The 26,405-nt window shown below is 39.3% G+C and overlaps 3 protein-coding genes across 4 annotated transcripts; 2 read left to right on the top strand and 1 right to left on the bottom strand.

Annotated features, from left to right (window-relative positions):
- Window positions 1-84: 84 nt before the first annotated feature.
- On the bottom strand, window positions 85-25,948 carry anapc7 (anaphase promoting complex subunit 7). Of its 2 annotated transcripts, XM_031302197.2 has the most exons (12): window positions 25,934-25,948; window positions 14,245-14,248; window positions 11,342-11,528; window positions 10,982-11,101; window positions 8,074-8,185; window positions 6,642-6,795; window positions 6,381-6,523; window positions 4,503-4,620; window positions 3,625-3,821; window positions 2,244-2,468; window positions 1,920-2,070; window positions 85-1,281 (listed from the first exon to the last, which is right to left on the bottom strand). In XM_031302197.2, the coding sequence occupies exons 3-12, from the start codon at window positions 11,426-11,428 to the stop codon at window positions 1,092-1,094; spliced, it is 1,497 nt and encodes a 498-aa protein (XP_031158057.2). In that variant the 5' UTR covers window positions 11,429-11,528; window positions 14,245-14,248; window positions 25,934-25,948; the 3' UTR covers window positions 85-1,091. The 2 variants fall into 2 exon arrangements, with proteins under 2 accessions (XP_031158057.2, XP_031158055.1); XM_031302195.2 differs by lacking the exons at window positions 14,245-14,248; window positions 25,934-25,948 and adding an exon at window positions 12,386-12,616.
- LOC116051662 (ubiquitin-conjugating enzyme E2 G1-like) lies at window positions 13,753-20,957 on the top strand. The gene is made up of 6 exons (XM_031302202.2): window positions 13,753-14,021; window positions 17,620-17,722; window positions 17,882-17,979; window positions 18,218-18,396; window positions 18,519-18,626; window positions 19,003-20,957. The coding sequence occupies exons 1-5, from the start codon at window positions 13,979-13,981 to the stop codon at window positions 18,603-18,605; spliced, it is 510 nt and encodes a 169-aa protein (XP_031158062.1). The 5' UTR covers window positions 13,753-13,978; the 3' UTR covers window positions 18,606-18,626; window positions 19,003-20,957.
- Window positions 21,055-26,170, top strand: LOC116051663 (protein FAM216A). The gene is made up of 4 exons (XM_031302203.2): window positions 21,055-21,390; window positions 22,821-22,951; window positions 23,111-23,237; window positions 26,001-26,170. Exons 1-4 carry the CDS (start codon window positions 21,303-21,305, stop codon window positions 26,168-26,170), a joined length of 516 nt encoding a protein of 171 aa, XP_031158063.1. The 5' UTR covers window positions 21,055-21,302.
- Window positions 26,171-26,405: the final 235 nt, after the last annotated feature.

Below are 26,405 nucleotides of genomic sequence, written 5' to 3'. Positions count from 1 at the left end.
GTTCGTCCTGGTGTCATTAAACATTTAGTGTAATGTGCTGTCTACCACTTTTTAAAAGAAACTGGATTACTCCATGTCAAGTGAGAGTGTTTAATAATTTTATTATACACTTTAAAAATATGTACAAAATACTATAAACATGTATCTCGAAATGGTTAAAGTAACACTTGAGTCAATCGTAGGGTTATATATATTTTTTTTTTTTGACAGAGGCAGGCTCAACAGACAACACACCAAAAATAATAAGCATGTACATTACATGACATTCTCGTGACAAATTCCAAATTAAGATGATATATTTTAAAGAGCAGCGGAAATATGGTACATAGTCACTTTTCAACAGGCCCTGTTTGCCTGTCGGGAGACAAAAGTTTTGGCAAATTCACAACCTTCATCGTGATCTACAATTTGCCTTCTCTGCAGCAAACAAGTGTCAGTCCCGCTCAAAAAAAAAAAAAAAATGTCCCTCCTGTTACATGTGAAGGACAACTCCAGACACTTCTGGCCTCAACAAAATCTCCAATCGCACCATTTGATTCTGACAATTGCTACTGTCGACATTTCCCGGTACATATTTTGCCTGGGAACAGCACGCCAGTATACTGAACAACTCAACCCTCCAAAAAAAGATCCAAAGCAGGTCTAATTTGATTTTAACACTGACACTCACTTTGTGATGAACACATTTACCTTAAAGTTGTACTTTGCACTACCTGGTACAGTGGTGCATATATTCAGGTAGCCAGAAAAGATGAAACAAAGAATTGCTGAAAAAAAAAAAAAAAAATGCCAAAGTTGAGTCAGAGATATAATGTCATTTTCACAAATATTGAGCAATCGAGGTGTTGAACAACACATCGTGATTCTCTTTGTGGTTGAGTGTGTGCTGGTCCTGTAAGAGAGTGTATTGGACAGCTGTGTAGACTCCACAGTGAAGTGGTTGATAAGGTTGTCAGAATGTTGGGGTTGGGGGGGGATAGCATCAGAGGCCAACTTGTCCTATTTGACGACACCGATGGCTGAGAGCTTCCCCCCCTCCCCCGCAGGCTGCCGTGTGTTAGAAGTGACCGTGTCTCCTTCAGCGGCCGGGGTCACTGCATACCAAACCACTGTTCCTGATCGGCCCACTGCGCTGCTTCGCTGTCACTGCCCTCCAGATCGCCATCCTCCCCGCTGCCCTCCATGTCGTCACCGTCCAGCTCCACCGTGGCATCTGTGGGGCTCTCCTCCTTCTCCATCTTTTGCATGCCTTCTAAAGACTTCTGGTCATTGGGATCCAGGCTTGGAATAGAAAAAATGTAAATGCACAAACTGACCGTTAGGGGGGGGAAAAAAAACCCAAGCCAATTTCACTTTATACACACATTATAGACCAAGGCCATTAACATAAAGTGAAGCATACGCTAAACCAGCACTAGACTATTTGTTGTTGTTGCTTTTAAAATAACTAACATGTCAGTTCTTAAAGGTTGTTTTTTTTTCTCCACTTGAAATTACAGTGCAGTATTTAAAATACAATGAAAGGAATATGGCTGGATTTATCAAAAGGGAAAGTGCCTCTGTGTTATTAAAATAAAAATGCTGCAAGTGCAACATAACCCAAACACACACACTGTACACCGTTTTCAAAACAACACTGCTCTGTTCATTTTTATTTTCATGCTCCTCTGCAAGAAAAGTACAGCGTGGGATTTACTGGGTTGCTGAAATGTCGGCAGAGATCATAGCGCGGCAGTGCTTCTGCACAAGCCTTTTGCACTGAAATATGTGAGGCTAAAATGAACCGAAGTAAACATACACCACGCGCCCCGAAACGTGACTACAGGACCAAAACGGTCCGGACGTTTTGCTCGAACCGTTCCACGCCTAATAGCAATCTCCAAGATTAGAAGTAGAACTAGAGAGCAATCTGCGGTTACCTTAGCGCTATGCTGTACTGATCCATGGCCTCTTGGTAATCGTTGACAGCCACCAGGAAATCTCCCAGCATTCTGTGCAGGACACAATCACTCTGATTGGCCAGGGCGTTCCGGAGGAGAGCGATCCCTTCTTCGTGTTTCTGTTCCCGACCTTAACAAAAAAAAAAAAAAAAAAAAAAAAAACAGGACACTGTCATTTCCACCTGTATATCGATATATATTCATTTTCTTTATGTCAGCGAATGCAGTTTAATTTCTTGGAACTATGTCACTACTTTAGCTGTCAAGTTCATTTGTGAAAAAAGTAAAAACAGTTGTACGTACTGAGCAGTTCGGCCTTCTTGACCACAGCCTTGGTGTAGTCGGGTCTCTGGGCCAGAGCTTTGTCCAGCAGGGTTTTGGCTTTCTCCTGAGTCACCGGGTCCTCCAGGCACACCGTGGCAAGGATGGTCAGAGTTTGTGCATTGGCCCCCAGAGTCTTATAGATGTTATTGGCCATCCCCATAGCCTCTCGAATCCCATTGGACGCCAGGTAACAGTCAATCAGACCTGTAAAGGCACAGTTACTATTAGTTAATAAGGCTGGGTTTAAAGAAAAAATAAAAATAAAATGTGTCTCTATCCAGAGAGTTCCACTTCCGGGATTGCTCCGTTGCCGACGGAGATTCCGCCGGATGTCACTCTTTTCGGCTGGATGTCCATCGCCTTCCGCGTTCTTTGTGTTAGAATTTTAAACTCCGGTGGATTTCTGAGGACTATGGTTAACTGCTCCTCAGATCTCTGCAGGGTAAATCCAGACAGCTAGCTAGACTATCTGTCCAATCGGAGTTTTCTGTTGCACGACTAAAACAACCTTTGAACGTACACACGTTCCACCAAAACAAGTTCCTTCCCGAGGCTATTTTGCAGCGGCACCGTGGCTCTGTCCGGTGCTTAGCGTCGCCAATGACGATTGTGATTGGTTTAAAGAAATGCCAATTAACCAGAGCGCGTTTTTCTCCCATCCCGGAATGCTGTGTGGACTAGCCAGACCCTCCTCAGCGCTGTGGAGGAAGGTCTGGCAAAGTGAGACTAAAAAAAATAAAATAAAAAAAAATCATATGAAACTAGAAGACCTAAGGAATCGATGGTTACAAATGTAACCGCGGTTCTATGAGTTTCGGATGACCGCCAGAGGCGGTGCTCTGGCTGTCAGTAGAAACGAAATAGAACCATTGGTACCAACTATGTCATGCTAGCTTGTCTGGAAGGGGGTTTAATTACACTCTGAAGTTAGGCTTTTATTTTGGCGAGGGAAAAACTGCCATGACCATTTTAAAAAGGGGTCCCTTAACCTCTCACCTCAAGATATCTGAATGAAATGTCACGTAATACTCACTGACTGTAGAGTCTGTAGAGCTGCACTTTACTGTGTGTCCACGTCAAATAAAAAGTACATTCATCTAACTGCATTGGGGTCAACTCTTACTGTAAACATTGATACTTTGAATAATGCAGCAGATTAGAGGGAACCATGTACAATTGTAGAATCTAATCAATATCCAAGCTACAGTGGTTTTGCAACTGAAACATCCCAAATCAACACTGAAAAGGAAATGTAATCGAATCGGGGAAAACTGAGGCGATAACCAGCCCTAATTGTTAATGGTCAATGCAGGCAGAACAAGAACGTACTCCACGTGCAAAGAATAGAGACCACGCAAACCTTCGTAGCAGTCGAGCCTGCAGGGAGCCAAGCGCATGGCCTCCCTGAAATGGATGATGGCTTCTTGAACCCGGCCCATGTTCCGCAGAGCCGCCCCCTTCAGGAGGAGAGCCTGGACACTGTTGCTGTTCAGCTGGATGGCCTTCGCTCCCAGGTACAGGGCTCTGGAGTAGCGCTTGCTATAAAAGCTGTGACAACTGGACAACAGAAAACAAATTCAAAAAAAAAAAAAAAGTTACAAAGATTCAAAATCCTTCATTAATCCCCCACAGCAGGGAAATTCACAATGTTACAGCGGCGAGGGATAGAGCAAAAAAAGACACTCTAAATGATAAACAAACAAATAGAAGTAAAGAGAATACACAGTAAACAGTTTGGTCTACAGTACTGCACAGTAGGGCTGGGCGATATGGAGAAAATCAGATATCGCGACATTCTTGACCAAATACCTCAATATTTATATTGCGGCGATATTCTAGGGTTGACAAGTGGTGCTTTAACAAAATATCTTCACACTTAGATTTTAGATAAATAATCATCAGTAATGTGGACATAATGTCTAAGGCAAATAATAGAACAGCTAGAACAGTCTGGTAAGTTAAGAAAAGTACATCACTTTACTGTAATGCAGCCTTTAAAACCAGGAAAAGACAAGACTTATGTCATATCACGATATCCAAAATCTAAGACGATATCTAGTCTCATAACACGATATCGATATAATATCGATATATCGCCCAGCCCTACTGCACGGTTTATCAGTCCTGTGTGCGTGTGTGTGTGTGTGAGTGTGTGTGTGTTTTTTGTCCATGCGGTCAACTGGGGAGCAGTGCTGATTGAAAAAAGCTATGGCAGTGATTGATGTAGCAGAGCCTCACCCAGAGATGACCCAGGGTTCTGCATGCTGGTCCGAGATATTAAACAATCGCCCCCCCAGGACTTCAACGTCCTCCAGGTGTCCTTCGCGGGCCATCAGGTAGCCGTAAACATCCATCCCTGCCGGCGCAAACAAACAACAGAGCTGACATTTTACCCGGACAGCTAAAAAAAGTCCTGCGTTTCCACTGGCGTGTCTCAATTCGGATACTTCCGTGAGTACACTTACATGTTAGCACTCTGTGAACACTGCTGGATGTACTCCTCTGTGTAGTGCGTACATTTCGACAAGAGTAGTGTTGTCTCAAATCGCGCACGGCCGTTATTCACCGCCCGGAAATGACTCTTCGGTTTTGCAGCCGGACGGAGCCTTACCGCCACCTGTTGTCGCCCGCCAAAATATACTGTTTATCAAGCGTGTAGGGCTGTGCAAGTAATTGAATTTTGATCGGGATTACGATTTCGGCTCCTAACGATCACAAAAACGGAGTAATCGCGAAAAAGGATTTTGTACATTACGTTTTGTTTAAGTAAACTCCTATTTTGTCTTTTTTTTTTTTTGTGTTCAAACGGGAAAAGTACGAAGGGAAATTTCACAATTCAAGATTGATTTGTGGAACTGTTTCACAGTTGTTTTTTTAATTCAATAATTGCAACATCTTTCCAAAAGTCAATGAGTAGCATAATCGCGTTAAAGAATCGTGATTTCAATACTGACCAAAATAATCGTGATTAGGAGGTTTTTTTTCCCCCCATAATCGAGCAGCCCTTCCGGCTTGTTGATTGTTGTTGATCTGATTACAGTAGAAGAGCACTTATTGAAGAAACACATACAAATTAGATTTGTATAGTTCGGTGTTCACTGCTTCAATCGCAACCGCTGCAGCTTCCTCGCCCGCCATTTTCACGTGAAAAAGTGAAAAATACGTTGGTGGTCCCGTAGATCCCGCTCCGTAGCAGAGACGGCGACCGTTGAGGGTGAGTGGCGTCCACGGTTCCACACTCAACGGTTTAACCGTTTTGAGGGCAGCATCCGGTTACTCGTAGTGCGCTGCATTTGGCCATACTTTGTCAAAAATAGCAAGTGTTCGGGCTCCTGCACACTGGCTGCGTGGCGTGAGCGTGTCCATTTTTATTTCAGCTCCCGTGTTAACAGGTTAGAGCTTGCGCACTGCCTGCGTGACACGCACGTCTCAGACGAAAACGCGTGCATGCTAGAAATAGGACCGACGCCTATTTTTCACGCGACACGCAAGCCTGTTGGAAGCGTTTCCAGGCAAAATAGAATAGGAAAAGATGTTTATATGTCATTTTGACACAAATACATATTAATAAATGACATGTTGATGTTTGAAGGTCTCTAGGTTTTGACATAAAAATAAGAAATAATTATCGATTTTCCAATATTGCACCTGTCAATACAGAACGAAATATTCTGAAGCCTATTTTGCCGTCAATACTGCCGACGTGGTCTTTGCTGTAATCAAATCAGTATATATTTATGTTTAACATGAAGTATACTACTGCTTGAGTGCAGTAAATTTCCACGATGGGAAACATACATGTGTACAGACAAGGCTAGCAGCAGCAGCGCCGCGTCAGACACGTTTCTGGTGTGCAAAGACACAGAAAATGCCACGCAGCCGCCACGCAACAGAAACGCCACCCTCACGCCACGCAGCCAGTGTGCAGGAGGCCTTAAGTACAGAAGTGCGCGATTTGAGACACAGCACGTCTTGTTTAGGCTTAGTGTGAGGCTGGTGTATTCATCCTGGCAGATAATGACTGAGAAGACAACTGAGAAATACATTTTAAAAAACAGTTTGGGGCAGATGTTCGGTCCATCGATAAATAAAATCAAAACCCTTCCTGCAGCACACCTTTGATGAGGTACGGGTCCAGCATCTGGGCTTGTTCAAATTTCAGGATGGCGTTCTTGGTGTCACCTGCCCTAAAGTAGACATCCGCCAGGCTCACCAGGAGGTCCACATTGTCCCGCAACAGAGACTTCTTTTCAAGAGAGCTGAGACAAGATGAGGGAGGGACAGTGACGCATCAAATAAACCGGAGGACTGTCACATTAAAAAAAAGGAACCGCAATATTCAGTCACTTTGTATCAAACAATTACTGCTCTGCTCACCAAATAGTGTTGATGGCTCTTTGATTGTCCCCGGCGTGTATGAAGGCATACGCTTTGATCCAAACAGAGAGCCAGTCCAGGTTGGGGATGCTCTGGATCACATCCATTGTCATGGATGCCACTTCAGCTCCTTTGACTGATAAAGAGAGAAGACCTAGAGGGAAGAAAGCTACGTTTAGAGCGCTTTTCGCAAATAAGTGATTCACTAAGTCCAAGCAGAGATATGGTTGGCATATCAGCATGTTTGCTAGGGTTGCACGAGTTTGACAAAATGGTAGATTCAGAGCTTCTGCAGGTTTCACCAAGTCAAACTTAAGACGTTTTAAGACCATTATGATATTTAAGACCTTTATTACAGCATCATTTTTTCAAGCTAAACCTGCACTTCCACGTGGCTGAAGAATGAAATCCGTTTTATGTCTGTGGGACAATCCGAAAGAGACTCGCGCCAACAACCCGAAAGCTGATTGGCTGCAATATAAGTTGCATGGTGGTCTCATTAAAGAGCATTAGAGTAGCGTTGCGTGGACGTAGGAAAAGTAAGACCTGTTTAAAATTATTTAAGACCAAGAACACAAGACTTCAGCGAATTTAAGACTTTTTAAAAAGGCATACAATTTTGATTTTGAAATTTTAGTCTTTTTAAGAACCCACGGAAACCCTGTATATTGCGATATCAATATTAATTTCGATATTCTTAAACGTATATAAAAACACAAAAGTTATGGGAAAATCAAATAAATCAGAATAGAATCACTAAAAACTAAAGTTTACAAAAATAATAATAAAAAATACAAATGATACAAATGTGTTATTTTAACATTAAAACATGACCAAAAAAAGGAGTTTGAAGGCAGCATAAATATTAATGTTGCACATATTAAATGGCAGCATATAAGAAACAGTTATTGCATGTTTAAGAAAAGCCAGCCAAAGTACTTCCACGCTGGCGAGGAGGCATTCTTTTTGGCTACTAAGGTTTCCTCTTCAATCTCTATCATTTCGTCGTCTCCCTGAGCCACACTCTTGCTCTTACTTTTCTGTCTCTTCTTTCCTTTCGCTCCACACACACACACACACACACTTGTTTCGCAGTTCGCACTCTCTCTTTGTCTTTTCGTTGTCTCTATCTCCCTCTTCACTCACGTCAAAGTGTGCATGTGACAGGGCAACCGGCCAATGAAATATGCGGCCTCTAAATTGATCACAACACACAGCCACCGGCGCATTTCTCCACAAAATAAAAAACGGAATATTGCATACATTTTGGGACATTTTGCGATATTGATATTGCACAACATGATATTGCAAAAACGATGTTAAGTCAATATATCGTGTGGGCACACACATAAGAGCCCATATGTGTAAAGAGTGGAGATAGACAAAGCAGGTGCAAGTGTGTCAGCAGGTGTCTGTCTGGGACCATGCGTACCAATGATTGCATCCAGGGCGAGGGGACAATGTCGGAGGACCTCTTTGTAGCTCGTCACTGCAGAGCGCTCCTGACCAGCTTTCCTGTACAGGTTAGCTAGCATCATGTTGATCTGAGGCAAGGAAGCAAGAAAAAACAATACCATCCATTTCATCACAACTCTCTTCAAAAGCTAATGGACTAAACCAGAGGTCTTCAACGTTTTTTAAGCCAAGGATGGAGCAAGGAGCCCCTACTACATATATTGTATAAAATTAAGTTGCATATTAAACTGGGCCTACAATTACGTTTAGGGCGGCCTAAAACCTTTACACATACCTTTTTTTTGCATAGAATACTAAGCTTTTAAAAAGCCTGATAATTGTTGGCATGATTTTATAAATCATCTTTTAATGTTAAACCTACATGCGGCACAGTGAATCCTTCGGTTAACTGTATCTGTGGATGGCTATCTTAGTGACTACCTTACCTATAGGCCAGTAAGCCTATCCTCAGTGGGGATTTATATTTGCTGATAATGTTTATAATAATAATTTATGAAAACAATGAAACATTGACAATAATTTGGAGCCTCCCATGCAGTGACTCTGTGAACCCCCTAGGGGTCCCAGACCCCCTGTTGAAGATCTCTGGACTAAACCATTTGCAGACATAATGCAAAAATGGGAAGTAATAATTGTTGTGCTTTACAATGTGATCATGATACTATTTCTGATTATTTCCCCTTCATTTCAGAAAGCAAAACTACAACAGTTTTGCCCCTGAAAGCAGCATTTATCAAAGTAGAACCAACAAGTCTACAGACGTACTCCAGTTGTGGATTTTTTCATTTTACATTTGAATAATAAATTATTACTACTTTATGACTTCACCCTTCATTAGTTGTTTGTATGTTTATATAGGTTATTCTGAAAGTCTTATGCAGCCAAAGTTTTGTGTACACAATAGAGGTCGACCAATTCATCGGTTTTGCCGATTAATCGGCACCGATAGTTGATTGGTGGAACTATCGTTATCGGCAAAAATCCATACATACTAATCCATTCCTGGTTGCGTCCGTTGCTGGAGCGGCTGAGAAGCACGCGCTGTCATTCATTACACAGTACGCGAGAGCTGAGAAGGGTCTGCTGGCATCATGCATTACAATAGTGGCCTCTAGAGGCGAAATAAAAACTATCACTGATGCCTCGTGTTGTTTATTTTCGACACGTGTTACTGCGCGCTGCACGGAGAGCACATTGTGTGCGGAGAAGGCTGACATCAGATGCGCGTTTAAAGCATCGACAGCAAAAAGGTATGTATACAGTACATTTTGTCATATCATTACAAAGTTATTCATTTGTTGAATAGATGCTGCATTAGTAGAGAAAGAACAGCACAACAATATGTTTGCTTTCGAGGCTGAGATGACGCTAAACATTAATAGTAGGCTAAGGTACCTCAAGCGGTTAAAACACGGACAAAAATAAACGCAAGTCCGACCCAAATGTCAGAATCAGAACCCTAAAGGATCGTCCACGATCCCAAACGGCACCTCTGGTTCATATTTAGATCATTTAATAACAGTTAAACGTAGAGACTTACTGATTGCTGCAGCTAAAAGCTAACGAGTTAGCCGTCACGGGGGTGTCTTTGGTGTCTTTCTAGCCTTTACAGGTGATTTTCTATCCAGCCTGGAACTTGTGCCTTTTTTCGGGGTTGTTGAGCATTAAATCCAAACTGTTACATCCAAGATTTATCCACTTGATGTCCATAATTCATCACGTTTTCGGTCATTTCTCCCGCTAACTCCGTGCTACCCATAGACAGTAGGTGCTACCGACAAGGGAATCTCCCATGATGCCTTTGTTTATGTTTTCAACCAATGGGAAGGCAGGTCCGTCACACATTATGCCTTATATGGGCATCCAAGCCAGAACATAGAGTATAGTGGGAAAGATAGATCCCTCCAGGTCAGAGATCGTCTGTTACCGTTCTAAACCGTTCTACAGAGAAGAATGGCGTCACTGTTTTGAGATTTGGCATACATTTGGGCATTTTTTGAAGAAATGTAAATAGTTTGTCCTTTATATGAATTATAATGCTCATTATGTTTATTTTTGCACTGGATGACTCCAAATATGTAGGAGAACTGTTTTAGACAACACACATGCTTGTGTAGCATTGCTGTGGGTGTAATATCAATAAATATGACATTATTATTTTGATTATTGGCAAAAGCGTCTGGACTTTCTTTTGAAACAATGTATGCATTTTGTCAACTGTATAAGTTATAAATACTATCGGTCGATTAATCGGTTATCGGCAAATACGGCCCAACCTAGCTATCGGTATCGGTAAAATCCACTATCGGTCGACCTCTAGTACACAATGCAGGTGGAGGTCTCACTGAGATAAAGACGTGTTTTCATCATTACTCTGCCGGCCCTTTCCACCCTAACTTTCATTTTGGTCGCACGTGTGCACGATAGAGCTGCAAAAATTAATCCATTCATTGATTAGTTCTCAACCTAGAAATTAATCGGCAACTATTTTGATAATCGACTCATCGGTTTTTGTAATTTCTTTATGAAAAAAAAAGTTTATAGTTTTAAAATGATCTGATTCCAGCTTCTTAAATGTGAATATTTTCTAGTTTCTTCTCTCCTCTGGGACAGTAAACTGAATATCTTTGAGTTGTGGACAAAACAAGACATCCGAGGACATCATCTTGGACTGTTTGCCATTTTATCGACCCAACAAGTAATTGGTTAATTGAGAAAATAATTGACAAATGAAATAGACAGTGAAAATAATCGTTAATTGCAGCCCTAGAGTTAACAGATATGAAGTCTGTATTACAAAAAAAGGCATATAAAAGCATTAAGAAAAAAAGTTTATTACAGTAACTATGAGAGTAGCAGCCTACCTTTGGAGTCCTCTGTCTGGACGGGATCCCATCGAGCACTGCAATGGCATCTTTATCCAGTTTCAAAATGGTGTAGCATTCAGCAATCTTGTACTTTACCTCAATTTCAGAGGGCAAACTCTGAAAGACAACATTATGTGTAATTGTACATTTTCCTATTACCATCCATGCCAACTGATCAAGTCAGTGGTATGGATATTTGTCCCTCAAGATGCACAGTATTGTATGATACTATCATCGAAACATCAAATGAAAATAAATGCAACTGCTGTGTCATCTTGCAGTCTGTAGGAAATCTGGATGGAGACACTGAGCTGTGTTACGGATTCAATCAAAAATGGTTAGTCTTATCTAACATACCTGTGCCTGTATGTTAGATGCAGCGCCACCAGTAGAAGTACGGACTTTAGATGTTTTGCTGAGCACCTTCTTCTGTTGCAATGCCATGCTGTATTTGCAGGCGGCATTACGATACTCTTTATCGTGGAAGATGGAATCAGCGTGGTAAACCAACAACTGGTACTTCTGCGTCGGCGACAGCAGCTCACTTGAATCAAACAGATACAAATAATACAAGTTATAAGAATCGGAATAGACACAACATAGAAAACACGTCTCTTACACATGATATCGCATTGTGTTTGTTGAAATGCTAAAAGCACAAAGACTTAAATGATATCATTCAGTGGCAGATAGTACAGAACAGAAAATGTGAATGAAAACTGTAGATAACCAAGTTAACAAAAACATATCAAGCAGATAAACCTGATGAAGAATATTCTGGAAATGTAAAACCATAACAACAAACAAAGACAATGAAATTGACAATTGATCCAAAGCACAGCACAGGAGTGTAAGAACCCATTAAGTTTTTATAGAGTAGAAGCATCTTGCTTCAGCTGTGTCCTAAGAAGTAATGCTGGGCTGACTGACATCAGAACAAAACATTGTAACGGGACTGCAACGTTACATTAACTCATAGCCACTGGTTTTAAATCAATCACACCGTGAACCTTCAAGATTGTGAAGGGGAAGAATATGTGACAAGTCCTCCAATACTCGTTGCTCGGTTGAATTCATAATACTTGAAGCTACTACTTACTCTTCATATGACTATTTCTTGGGAAAGAACGTAGATTGTGTTCCACCCAATAACTTAAATTAAACTCTTATTAACGTAGCTAGCTAGTTAACGTTACTAGCGATGCGTATCTGCGTGCTTCTGTTTGTGACGTTAATGATAGAGAAGCCCGAGCTTCTTTACCACTACAATCACTAATGTCAGCTAGCTAGTGTTGACCAGTTAGCTTTGTGCTATCATTTCGGGCTGACAACATAGCTAGCTAACACTCTTGTGTAGGCACTCTTCAGGAAATAGACGGATCCTGCTCTGGCATTACTTACGGGTTGTTATTACTCATCGTCAGCAACAAACTGCTCAATATCCGAACATTAGAGTGAAGGCCAGCGGCAGCCATATCCCGTACGTGATCTATAACATTCATTTTTGATTAAGTTGAGGGCTTGTTTTAGTTTTCCGTCTCAAGGTAAAAGTTAAGGCTTGTAAACACGTCAATGCTAGCTAGCTTTTGATGTATTAAATATGGCGCCGAGCAACCTTCCTTCCGCATAATGCTGCCTTTAGGTGCTCTTCACAAGCTCGTGCTTTCAATCACTATGCTAGTAAATATGATCATCTTCATGAAAGCTGCGTTGGCGAACAAATTAAGTTTTATTGACGTAATTTTGATATTAGAAAAAATAGGCGGAAATGCATAGAGTGAAAATTAACGTTTGATAAGGATACGTAAAACGTTTTCATTCGCCTCTTCTATCGCTGATGCATCATATCTCCGATAATTAAAACGCATCATGTGTATTTGGTGAAGCAATATTTTTTATTTAGTAAATTAATGTTAAGCTAATTATTTCACTTTGATTTGGGGCAACAACCTATTCTAACAACAAACTTGTTAAGCAACCTTGTAAAACAAAAATGCAGTACATAAATGTTTTTTTTTTTCTTTTCTTTTTTTTTTAAACCTTTATTGTTTGTCATGTCTGAAAATGGCTGTGTATGCCACTTGAGTTGAGTCACACAAATGTATTCCTCCCAATAAGAATATTTCAAACAACTGGAAATAATATTCAATTTAGAAGTATTTTGATAAAAAAAATATGATATATGCCTACATTTACAATGGTAAAATGATTATTATTAGTAGTATTCAATTATATTATGCTACCTAATAATACCATATTGGTTGACCAGTATTTCTCTGTTTTATACCACAAATTCATTACACATTGTTTCAACCGGTATCAGCAAAAATACTTTGTCCATTAATAGCATCAATAAACTTCTAAAAACAACAATAAATGACAAAAAATGTAATGCAACACTAAAAGACAATTTAACAAAAAACAAAATACAAACAAACTCAAACAAGAAGATGTGCTCTTCTCCCCTCTGCATGTCTAACATAATAAGACAGGTGGAAGCCCAAGCTATTCTGTAAGGCCATACATTTTTACAAACCAAATCACAATAACCACAATAAAACACCATGAAGTAAACAACAACCAATTATTCGGTTAGTCAGTATCATCATCATAACCACCAAGTGGCCTGGGATTCTCAAAAGCCAACAAAGCATTGATGTCAGATGATCCCTTTGCTGTCAGGAATCCTGTAACGTTAGGTCAGGGAAGTTGGCTAGAAGGTTGGAAAGAACGTTTCCAGGTTAGTGCCTGTTGATATCTAGATAAACGTTGCCTTAAATAAATAGGCACATAAACCATGGATGTACTGTATTATAAACACACATACTGCAGACACGCATGCGCACAGCTAAAGCCAGCAGCTGAACCTTGTGTCAAAACACAGAGGGAAATCAGCAGCAGGCAGCGCAAGATCTCACCTCGGTTTCAGCTTTAGCTCTATTTTTTGGAAGGTATTTGTCGACATAAAGTGATTTTCATTTACGTCCGCGTACCATGACCGAACAATCAGCATTACTTCTTCGAAAACAACTGGCAGGTAATATGAATACAATATCGTAATCAAATATAGCCGATATAAAGGCTACCTTCCTAGCAGTTAACGTTAGCCTTTTTTATAGCTTCGCAAAGCTATGTTTACGCCATAGGAGTAAGCTCAGAAAGCTAACCAAGCAACATAATGGATTCCTTTATCACTGCAGTTCAGTATGTGGTTAAGCTGCTTTGATTAGCTGATCTCTGGTGAAAAAAAAAAGATATACATAGCTATACAAGTATACGTGGCTCAAATAACTAACGTTATATCTGAACCAACACTTAATCGAAACGCCAACCTTGCTAGCGGGCTAGCAAGTTCGACATTAGTTAGCTGACGGAACAAAGGAATAATCAATCCAGGCACTCATCTGCTCTGATGACTTTAGCTTTGCTGATAATATCTTTATCATAGCCTAAGCCTTTCATAGACAGATATGCTACATTATCAGTAGAAACCTGATTAAAATTACAAACTGGTCAGCTAGCTCTATGCGATAATATCCTACGTTTCTGATGTAAATTCTGGCCCAGACTGTACCGCTGGTTAGTCAGCGTCTTTCTTAATGAGGATACGCATGTCAGTGTTTAAGCTCTCAATTATGAGTTCTCCTGTTTGCTTATTTTGAGAATCGCCATCAATATGATTACTGTTGGTGGCAGTGGTGTGTCTTTTCTTATTAATGCCAACATGGACTTCGACACTAAACAACCAATAGCCATGATGCATAGCTGCAGCTGCCTGACAGTCTGAATGCCTGTCTCCCGGCTAGATAAACAAATTAGGATTTTTTTTTAACAATTTTTTAAATATATCATACCATTTCCTTTTCACCACTAGTCTGATAAACATGAGAACATGTGTCATTTTTAATATAATGGTCATCAGGAAGTGGCAGTCAATATTTTTTTTCCTTCTCAAGTGCAATAAAACCTATAATGTCATTAAAAACTGTAGTCTCGCTTTGCCAGACCCTCCTCCAAAGCGCTCTGGAGGAGGGTCTGGCTACTCAACATAGCATTCGGATATGCATAAAACGTGCTCTGGTTTAATGGCATTTCTTTAAACCAATCAGAATCGTCTTGGGCGGTGCTAAGTACCGGAGAAAATCCTCTGTAAAATAGGCTCGGAAGGAACTAGTTTTGGTGGAACATGTACGTTTTGAAAGTTGTTTTAGTCGTGCAACAGAAAACTCAGATTGGACAGATAGTCTAGCTAGCTGTCTGGATTTACCCTGCAGAGATCTGAGAAAAGGTTAGTCATAGTCCTCATAAATCGATCAGAGTTTAAAATGCCAACACAAAGGAAGCCCAAGGCAACGGAAATCCGGCCTGAATGAGTGAAATCCGGTGGATTTGCCGGCGTCAACGGAGAAATCCCGGAAGTGAAATGTCAAGGAAATAGACTATAAAAACTGTAATGCAGCATTCAAGATTAGGAAAAGGTATCTGAGATGTATCACAATATTAGGAGGGTCAGCATCCCATACAATGTACTTCCTATCACGAAATTGATATTATTTTAGTATTTTCACAGTTGTACACTGTAGCCAAAGTGACCTACTTTGATAAAGTTAGACCCACTGTGATAATGTACTGACTGAATGTTGAATGGTTCTGAATGACAGCATCCATCCATCACTGCATCCACTGATGCATCCAAAAAAGGAGACAGGCTAACATCCCATTCTGTGACTGATGTATTCCAGTTTCTCTGCGTGTGGGGTTGTAAATCACTGGCTTTACACTGGGTGACTCAGTGCAGTTCTTCAAGTTGGCGATTCCCTTCAACAGTGATCACTATGTTTGGAAGCCACGATTTGATTCAGTGAACATTAGGCACACTGTATATTTATTATGACTTATTCAAATTATCTTTTACACATTCTTAAATGGTGAAACACAAAAAGTAATTTTTCTATTCACTAAAAACATCTTGTATGATACCAAAAAACTCAAAACGTAACATCTCCTATAAGCATTAAACAAAAGTTATATTAGAGGACATCAACGTCAATATTGGGAATTATTTCGAGGCACCCATTTTACAAACGTTGTTGTTATATTAAAAAATTCTAAGGTTCTAACTGGGAGCCTACTGGGATACTGTACCTGTGCCAGAAAATTGAAACAAGGGCTCAGGAGATCAAATCCGCACAATTCATGCTTTGCTTATAAGTAAGGGTGTTAATTAAATGGGGGCTAACACAGCACTTACTACATATTCATTCTGGTCAGCAGCTACTTTTGTATCATTAATTTATTGTGAATGCAAACTCAACATTCCCTGTAGCACGCGGCTCACCTTAGATTTACTTGTACCTTCCATACGTGGTTCATCAATGTCAGTGACCTCAACATATAACATTATGGCTGTGCCGCGTTGCCATTATCTCTGAAAGTGCACTTCGCACCAATTCTTGCAGCAGCTATTTTTTTCCTGGTCTTGTTGCTGTTGAATCCTATTTTAAAATCTATTCAAAAACCCAGCTCTGTGGTTAAAAAAACCCAAACGTTTTAACTAGGGGTGTGCAAAAAAATCGATTCGAATCGCGATTCAAGCTCTACCGATTCAAAATCGACTCATAGAATTCCAAAAATCGATTCATATTTTCAATTCTTTTTTTATTTATTTTTTATTGTATTCAATCACATGGGAAAAGTAACTACATTTACATACTGTGAATCGATTTTTTTTTTTTAATCTAATCCTTTTTGAATCGAAAAAGCGATTTTTGAATCGAATCTTGAGCCTGAAAATCGATATCGAATCGTGACATTTTCTGAATCGTGCACCCCTAGTTTTAACCGTACCTAGTTTTTATTGCGACATGAGTGAAAGCCAAGGCATTTGTTCTGTGCTTTGTCCTGTAAAGGTTTTCTGTTGAGGTTGAGTTTTGGTTCCAAAGCATTGATCTGACATTCTCCAAATCCTGGATTACTGTAAAATAGTTTTTAACACCCTCTGTAAATGGGCTGTAATGGAATATTGTGCGTGCTAATTTCTCAAATTATACCAACTGGCTTATTAAATTATCAGTCACCACTTTAATCACTGTCCCTCCTGGTTCTGTCTTTTGCAAGGGATTTGTCAACGCAATAACATCATAACAACATAAATGTTGACATCTCCGAAATCTACCCTGTAATCTTTACCTTTTTATCTTGACTCCTTACTTGCTCACACATGTAGAGTTCAGGGTTTTTCCTGCATAGCGGAAAAAAAAGAGGTTTTAGCCAGCCCCAAAGGAAAATCACCAGCACCAAAATGGTAAGAATTGAGAATAAAAATAGCAATTCAAATCCTCTCTAAATGTGTTTTTAAGAGCAATTTACCAAAAACATGTTAAACAAGCAGAACAAAAACTTGAATAGGAGAGTCTGGCTGTTATTTATTTAAATATCATTTTCCAGTTTTGTTAACTGGAGTTTATTAACTAAAGCATAATATACAAAAAGGCTCATTATGAGCAAGGAAAAACCCTGGAGTGGACCTGTCACGTTTGTGAAATTAGTATAGTTGTGTTTGATTTCCAGTTCATTGTATTTAAAAAGAGCAACCTTTTTATGCCTCCTTTTTTTTCTTTTTTTTTTTTTCCCAGAGCTCAACAAGAACCCCGTGGAGGGCTTTTCAGCTGGTCTAATAGATGATGATGACATATATAAATGGGAAGTTGTGATCATTGGTCCACAAGATACCCTTTTGTAAGTAAGAAGAAATATTTGGACAATCATTTCTTTGGTTAGAAATATATAAATTACTATTTTAAATTATTCAATCATTATTTCTATCATTGATCATTGATTGATCATTATTCAATCAATCCACTTTCATTTGTCCCTGCTCTGTTCTTTGTATTGCAGTGAAGGAGGGTTTTTCAAAGCATACCTGACCTTTCCCTATGATTATCCACTACGGCCTCCAAAGATGAAGTTCATCACTGAAATCTGGCACCCAAATGGTAAACATGTTGAGCATGTTCTCTTTGATGTTTCACTTCCAATCGTCATTGCCATCCCTTGGTCTGGCCAGTTAAATGATTTTTTTTGTTTAGCTACTTTATTGGATGATTTTTTTTATAAAAGGTTGTTTGTGATTAAGCAGTAAAAGTAGTCCAGGCTTTGAGCTTAATTGTACAGAAAGCTGTCATAACATTATATTGGCTGCTGTTAAATTCCTGCTCCCATTTTTCTCCACAGTTGCAAAGAACGGCGACGTTTGCATCTCAATTCTGCATGAGCCCGGAGAAGATAAGTTTGGTTACGAGAAGCCCGAGGAGCGCTGGCTTCCGATCCACACGGTAGAGACAATCATGATTAGTGTTATCTCCATGCTGGCAGACCCCAACAGCGACTCGCCAGCTAATGTGGATGCGGCGGTGAGTTCCACTACTTATCCCATCCCCCTGGCACTGGGAAAACCTCTTTTTATTCTTGTTATCATGGCAGTTCAAGTCAATTGAGGATGTGTCGTTGAAAGAATCCAATGTTGCTCCCACAGAAAGAGTGGAGGGAGGACCCTAACGGTGAATTCAAGAGGAAGGTGGCTCGCTGTGTAAGAAAAAGTCAAGAGATGGCTTTTGATTAGGAGTCAATTGTAAATTCCAGGGTAAGTCGATTCATTGTTTCATCTTAAAGGAACATGCCGACTTATTGGGACTTTAGCTTATTCACCGTATCCCCCAGAGTTAGATAAGTCCATAAATACCCTTCTCATCTCCGTGCGTGTCGTAACTCTGTCTGACGCACCCACCGCTAGCCTAGCTTAGCCCAGATCCTGGAGGTAACCGGCTCCATCTAGCCTACTGCTCCCAATAAGTGACAAAATAACACCAACATTTTCCTTATCTAACTCTGGGGGATACGGTGAATAAGCTAAAGTCCCAATAAGTCGGCGTGTTCCTTTAAGTAATTGTCATATGTGAAACCTTGTTCTGGAAGTAATAGTAACAATGTTCTTTTGTCTTTTTTTTTTTTTTCTCTAGTTAAAGGAAATGCCTTCAGAGGGAAAATTTCAACAAAAGGCTTTTGCACCCCTTGTTTTGCCAGTCAAAGGAAATTGGCTAACTTCAACCACGTTTCTGTGAACGGTTGCCATTTTCTGCAAGATGAGCCAATTTGAGAACCCTACCAGCGAAATTAACCTGTTTCCTACCTGGAATTGTATATTTAATTTTATTTATTTTGAAAAATTAATGATGTAAGATATGTCACTACTGTAAATTAACTTGCTTTTTTATCTGCTGCTGAACAGTTTCTACTTTATACCAGGTTTCTTATGCAATTTAGTGGTCAAGATTGTGTAGAACAAAACCCGTTACCATTAGGTTATCACTTGTCCTCCCTTCTGAATACTTACGCCCAGATTAACGGCAGCCCAACAAATCTCTGTCAGTAGATGTGATTATTTTCAACACGTGTCATTGAATCACTGTTGCCTTTTGTTCGCCTCACGTCCTCACGGCCTGCTTGTTGTTTAGAGGGACAGGTTGAGAATGTTTTCGAAAGGGTTTTCATGCAGTCTGTACTTTCTGAGAAACGGCCTCCTGCTAGCATTTTCTTCTTATGCTGGTGTATGTTTTAAGTGATATAAAACCATGACTCTCAAACCTGCATGATCCCCCTCAAACAGCTCTGTTATGTATTGTTGCTAGCTGTAGATGTAAATGGAATGGCTTACTCAGTGATTTGAGAGTTATTGTTTCATAATCTATTGACTCACACGAGCATAGCTAACGGTAAAGGAAGGTTTGTGCAAACTTCTCATGATGAACGTTTTTTAGGGTCTCGATTAGTATTCGGCACTGTAAACCTCTAATATTGCTGAGCCTTTCCCTTAACACGTGACCCTTACGGTCATTTAAGATCTCTATTAATTATCACTTAGTCTAATGTCTTTTCACAACGTTGTAAATCATGGACAACCAAATACAGTCGGTGAAAATAGCTTCAACTGTGATTAGTCTACATGTGTACTGGTAACTGGCATTAGAGCTCAATTTAAAAGGTAAACTCATTTGCAAAGGGTAATGGTGGTTTGAGTTCTCAATCTGTTTAAAATGGGGAATATTAGGGGCTCCATGGTAGAATTAGGCTAGGTTTTTTACTTTGTGGCACATCTGGCTTTCGATCAACGTGTGGGTAAAGGATGACTCGTAGGTCACATTCACTTCAAGGTTTAGAACTCCAAGGACTTTGGGTAGATTAAGTAACGCTCTTTTAATTCTATCGACATCTTAAATTCTGATTGGTGCATACTTAGATAATATTTATCACCTTTTACTTAATCACTGAATTTTGGTTGTAATTCTTGATAGAGACTTGAAGTCAACACACCACTTAGTAAAGTCTAAATAAGTGTTTCTGATGGGGAAAGGAACACAATCCTGCATCTAGGTTTTTAATTTTGAAAGAATATACACACACGTCGTGTTTGGGTGGAGTCTGTAAAACCATTGGCTTTTGTTCACTTTCACTGATGGTGTCGCTGACCGTTAAGCCACGACGACATCTATTCTGAATTATGTTATACATGATTGATCTGTGACTGACATTGACAAATAGCTAACCATCTTTTGGCGCATGCAATCAGGTTTGAAGGAGTTGGGTATGTTTAATTATGATACCATTGGTAGTACATTCTGGGTGAATGTGATGTGTACAGTTAGTAGTTTTCTGTAGACTTTATGATCACATAACTGCTGTTGACATTACCTTTTTAAGTCAGAATTTTCTAACCTACCATGACCTCCTCTGACCGGTGTTCACTGTATTTGCACAGATTCGGTGCGTTTGAAATGTCATTAAGCAATACGCTCTGAAAATGGTGTGTCCAGGTAATCCACCCTAACGCCATTATTATTTTTCTTTTTAGTTTTTTTCCATTTTGTGTCAATGCAATGTATATTGGACATGATGCTCAATAAAGTGTGTAAACAGAGTGGCCTGTAATGTTGTTTGTGTTTTACATTTTAGATGAGAACACGCTCTGGGTTCAAGTATATTAGACCTCTGCTCTGTAATTGAAACCCTGGGAATAGTGTCAGATTTCAGGGCTCGCTTCATTTCACATGCATAGGGTTCTGCTGGCTGCAACACACACTGAGCTGATAAAGATGTTTGCAACCTCTCTGACATATCAACAGGAAATATTGGGATTGTAAGTAACAATGAAAAAGCAAGTGACATTTGTTGAGCAGCGGGAAAAAGAAAACCGGTTAAAAAATGGAAGTGGTCACATCTTAATGAGGTAAAACCACATTGTGAGTGTTAACATATTTAATGGATGGATGTAAACATTTCAAATTCATTCTTTTTATCCTTTTTTTCTTTTTTTTTAAGGTCTGCAGAATCTTACCAGAGAGGTACGGATGGTGAGTCAAATATTTCTTTAACTGCTAACTCGACATGAATGAACCTGTTGTTTTCATTATTGAATTACAAAATAGATTATTTGAACGCAAATGATATCTAAAAAATACTGTATATAATTGTAGATGTTTGCTTTCTAGTTGACTAAACACTTTATGAGTTATGGTCTGCTTTTGTCATTTCTAGTTGTCGAAGAAGAATACAGATCTTGTGTAAAAGAAGCCAATACTACACGTAAAAGTCATGCATTCTTCTTAAAAGTGCAAAAGTTCTGTAGTATCAAAAGTAAAGGGAATTGTTTTGCAGAATGTACCCTTTTATATCATTGTACATATATTACTGGATTATAATTACAGATAGGTCAGGATATTATAGGTCAGAAATTCCTTTTTGCATAACGGTGCATTAAAGGGAGGAATTTGTTTAGCATTACACACTTCATTTCTGCATGCTGGTGAATTCTGAAATTAGAAGGAAAACACTGAATTCATGCAGCAGGTGATAATATAATGGTATATAATGCAGTAAGGCTCTATGGCATTCTGTATTGCTTTCAAATATTTATACTCCTGTAGATCAACTTTCCCATTTAATGTTATCCCTGCTGAGTCAACACACATGTAGCCATGATTTACTCTTCCTCCTCTTTTGTGTCTTTTGTTTGTGGAAGTAACCTCTTTAAATGTGCCTGTTCACATCACTGATGAATTCATTCATAATCATTTAATAATATATATTAATTTATAACCCCTGGGCTTTAATAGTTTAGATGTGTTTCAGCAAGATTTCTGCTCATGTTAAAAAAAAACATTCCACATATCTGTTTTTTTTTCAGAACATTTTTAACAAAATTGCGATTAAAAAGTGATGGGGACAAAAGGAACCATTTCTAAAAGTGGTGGGGACATGTCCCCAGTGTAAATGACACCTAGGCTGCACAACGTGCACGCTGTTATTGGCTGGGGGTTGCACACCCACGTGGGGCCCAAAAGGCTCTTTGCTGACACCCAAAAACATCCCATACTCAGCAAAATAAGAAGAAAAGAGAAAATCCAGGCAGAGGGCAGGTTTCAGGCCCACACGGAATTTGCGGACGCAGAATTCAACAGAATTTCCCGCAGAATATTAACACATCTCCACCCCAAGCAGAACAACATTCCGCTAAATTCCGCTTTTTTCCCCCCATTTTCATTCTGGATCACCGCTGAAAACTGTAAAAAATAAGAAAAAAATTCCAGATTCCGTTTGGGTCTGGTAATGATTACGAGGGATTACTTTTGTATTAGTCAATACATTGTTTTTTTAATGAAAATCCTACATAATATACCTTTAAACACATGATTAATAATTTCCATTAAAGATTGTTATGATAAAATGTGCTGCTTAAATAACACTACCACAGATCTGTTTTGCTGCATGTTGCCTTTGGCAGGCTTTGAATGTCTACCTAGTCAGCAAGTGAGGGAGATGTACAGAGGAACACACGCAAATGTGTCTGCAGGCGGCCAGCACATGAAGACAATACACATTCCCAAATCTATGATGTCTGCACCCTTCTTACAGGTAACCACGTAACGCTGGAGCGCATGCTCAAGTTAATTTTCTGTTCGTTTCTGTGGTATTTTTCCTGTCAAGAGCTTTAAGATGGTTTGAATGAGATAATTGTAAAATTCTGTTATACCGTATATAATATAATCACATCAGGTCTTGTTTCTGTCTCAGCATCCAGCCCTTACAGCTGGACAGAGACGCTACCTTTGCAGTATAGCAAACGTTTACAGTACAGAACACATGAGGCAGCAGATGAAGCAGCACTATCTCAATGTGCTGCACACATGTGTTCAATCAGGTGTGTATCTATTCTCTCAAACATAATCTTTGCAGTGGTGGAAGAAGTATTCAGATCTTTACTTAAAGCTATAGTGTGTAGTTTCTGTCTCCCCCACGAGGAATTCTAAGTAATGACAACACTGTCGGCGCGTCCACATGATACAAGCCTTACATGATCGCGCCCCCACCCCTCCCCCACACATTTGCTAGTAGCCAAGGAGGACACGGAGGATTAAAAAAACATGATGGACTCTTCAGAAGAGGTAATTATCTTCACTCGAGCTTCTGCGCGGGAAAGTCATCGGACGACACAATCTTCTGAACATAGCCATACTGAGAAATACAGAGAGAGTTGTGTGGAGCTGATAGTCTTAAAGCGTAACTCGCGCCAAAGTGCAACCTAGTGTGAATGTACCCGAGTCAAACTTTCGTTTAAAAGCATAATTAGGACGGAATCGCCACTTTTAAGATTTACCGTATTTTCATTTTTCGGTCAAATGGCCTTTTGAATGGGAGTGCTAGGGGCACTTTTATGCTAGCCTCAAAATAGCTATTTTTAAAACACTAAGAAGGCTCGACACAACATGAAACTTTGCTTGAAGTATCACCAGGGGCTCTACACCTTAACAAAAGTATTGACAACATTGTTTGTGTACCCAGAGTTTACTAAAAAAGGTTTTGAACAACTCACCGTAGCTCTTGTTGTTTCCGGGCGCAGCCATTTTATCAGTCAAAAACAATCGATTTCCGAATGCAACATAACAGGGAGGAGAGTAAAGATGGAAAGCTCCAAAAGCTTAGTTCCATTTAAATGCACGGATTATTTCTTGTTTTGTCGTTATTGAAAAACAATATTGACCTCGTAGTTGAAAAAGGAGCCTCATATGGAGTCCATTCATTCGCATTTGGATACCGACTTGTTTTGACTGCCGAGGTGGTAGCGGCCGGAAACAACAAGACCTATGGTGAGTTGTTCAAAACCTTTCTTTTTAGTAAACTCTGTGTACACAAACAATATTCTCAATGCTTGCGTTCATGTGTAGAGCCCCTGGTGATACTTTGTGCAAAGTTTCATGTTGTGTTGAGCCTTCTTAGTGTTTTAAAAATAGCTATTTTGAGGCTAGCATAAAAGTGCCCCTAGCACTCCCGTTCAAAAGGCCATTTGACCGAAAAACGAAAATGCGGTAAATCTTAAAAGTGGCGATTCTGTCCTAAATATGCTTTTAAACGAAAGTTTGACTCAGGTACATTCACAAAAAGACCCTAGGTTGCATTTTGGCGGGAGTTACGCTTTAATTAGCGTCGTAGCAACTCATTTGGCAATGGCTTGAACGTAACGGACGTTCATTAATATCAAAAAGTTACGCACTAAAGCTTTAAGTTGAGTACTAATACCACACAGTAAAAATACTCTGTTACAAGTAAAAGTCCTGCAATGAAAATGCTATAAGTAAAAGTAAGAGTATCATCAGGAAAATGTACTTAAAGTATTAAAAGTAAAAGTACTCAATGCAGAAAAATCCTCACATTTTAGAAACTGGAAATGATCAAAACAGTTCTGTCAATCAAGTAGGTGTTTAACCCTTGTGTTGCCTTCCCATCGACCATGCAACTTTTAGTTTTTCTGGGTCAAAATTTGAAATAAAAACTTTTTTCCCAACATTTTGGTCATCTTTTTTTGACACTTTTGTTGCTTTTCCCAATGTTTTTGTCACTTTTTTTTTTACATTTTTGTCACTTTTCCTAATGTTTTGGAAGCTTTCCAGACATTTTTGTCACTTTTTTAACGTGTTTTTGTCATTTTTTTCGATGTTTTTGTTGATTTTGTTTTTTTCTACGCTTTTTTTGTTGTTTTCTCCCCACATTCTTAAAGCTTTTTCCAATATTTTGCTCACTTTTTTCAACGTTCTTGTATCAGTTCTTTTTTATGCTACTGTATATGTTTTATTCAATTATATACACCCAAATTCAATGAAAGTAGTGAACTGATCATTTATTTTACCTGTGAGGAGCGTTGTATGGAACCATCCACGTTATTTATTTTTTGACAATTTGGTTGAAAGAAAACCCAAATTTCTGATAGAGATGGCCCGATACCATTTTTTGCTTCCTGATACCCTTTCTGATACCTGAACTTGCGTATCAGCCGATACCGAGTACCGATCCGATACCAGTGTGTCATATATTTTATTATGTTTTAACAACTGCATACTATACCATCCCTGTATGGATGTGATATTATTTCTATCTTTGTTGTATGTATGGCTCAGGTTAAACTCTTTGTGAAACATGAACAATGAATGCCACGGAACTTTCTTTTATTATCCAGTTTGACAGTCAGTTATAACGGAAAAAGAACATAAACTACTTTAACGTAGATTTTCTTTAGGGCTTTATTACGTGGTATTGGATCGGTGCATAAACTCCAGTACTTCCCGATATCAATACCAGCATTTTAGGCAGTATCATCTCTAATTTCTGATATAGAAACTTTTTGAAAATGGGTCAAATTTGACCCGAGGACAACACGAGGGTTAATGGTCTAATCATTTCAGCTGTATTTGTAGGACTATATATTGTTGGGTAGTTTAATTACATGCTGTCAGATTAATGTATTAATCTCAGAAATGTAGTGGAGTAGAAGTAGAAAGTGGCATGAAAAGAAAAGACTAAAGTAAAGTACAAGTACCTCAAACTTGTACTTAACTACACTACTTACATTCCACCACTGACGTTTGGCCACTCCCATCATCCATCTCATGTTGTGGTTTGTATTTCCTAGGTCAGAATCCCACCTGCAGAAGGAGGTTTGGGTTTCATCAACAGAGAGACAATAGTACGTTCACGAAGGATGCACAGAAGGATGTGGCAAGAGCGAAGCCTCAAGGACAGAGGAAAAGCAGCAGCACAGCTAATTCTGATGTTATACTTCCAAAAATAGTCAACAGATGACCAATATGATGGCAAACTGTTTTCGATTTAAAGGCGTTAATTACCTTCTAGTGAGTCTTTATGTTGATCTTTGCATCAACACCTGTTGCACACATTTATCAAATATGACTATAAATGTGTGTCATAATCTTATACAGATATTACAAGCACCACCACATTTAGAGCTAAAGCACATGTCATAGTTACATGTTCTGTTAGTTAAATGACTATGTAGTAGTTGTCATAAAGTTTATAT

The sequence above is a fragment of the Sander lucioperca genome, chromosome 2 (genome assembly GCF_008315115.2).
Source record: "Sander lucioperca isolate FBNREF2018 chromosome 2, SLUC_FBN_1.2, whole genome shotgun sequence".
NCBI classification, from domain to species: domain Eukaryota; kingdom Metazoa; phylum Chordata; class Actinopteri; order Perciformes; family Percidae; genus Sander; species Sander lucioperca.
Note: the sequence above shows the minus strand (reverse complement) of the source record. Positions and strands in the feature narration are given on the sequence as shown.

Coding starts and splice junctions, on each gene's coding strand:
- anapc7 (XM_031302195.2), bottom strand. CDS start 12,486: ATGAATGTTATAGATCACGTACGGGATATGGCTGCCGCTGGCCTTCAC. Junction 8,186..10,981: donor CCAGACAGAGGACTCCAAAG/GTAGGCTGCTAC, acceptor TCCTTGCCTCAG/ATCAACATGATGCTAGCTAA. Junction 3,822..4,502: donor GAACCCTGGGTCATCTCTGG/GTGAGGCTCTGC, acceptor TCTGTTGTCCAG/TTGTCACAGCTTTTATAGCA.
- LOC116051662 (XM_031302202.2), top strand. CDS start 13,979: ATGACCGAACAATCAGCATTACTTCTTCGAAAACAACTGGCAG. Junction 14,022..17,619: donor TCTTCGAAAACAACTGGCAG/GTAATATGAATA, acceptor TTTTTTTCCCAG/AGCTCAACAAGAACCCCGTG. Junction 18,397..18,518: donor CAGCTAATGTGGATGCGGCG/GTGAGTTCCACT, acceptor TTGCTCCCACAG/AAAGAGTGGAGGGAGGACCC.
- LOC116051663 (XM_031302203.2), top strand. CDS start 21,303: ATGGATGTAAACATTTCAAATTCATTCTTTTTATCCTTTTTTTCTTTT. Junction 21,391..22,820: donor TTACCAGAGAGGTACGGATG/GTGAGTCAAATA, acceptor TGCCTTTGGCAG/GCTTTGAATGTCTACCTAGT. Junction 22,952..23,110: donor TGTCTGCACCCTTCTTACAG/GTAACCACGTAA, acceptor TTTCTGTCTCAG/CATCCAGCCCTTACAGCTGG.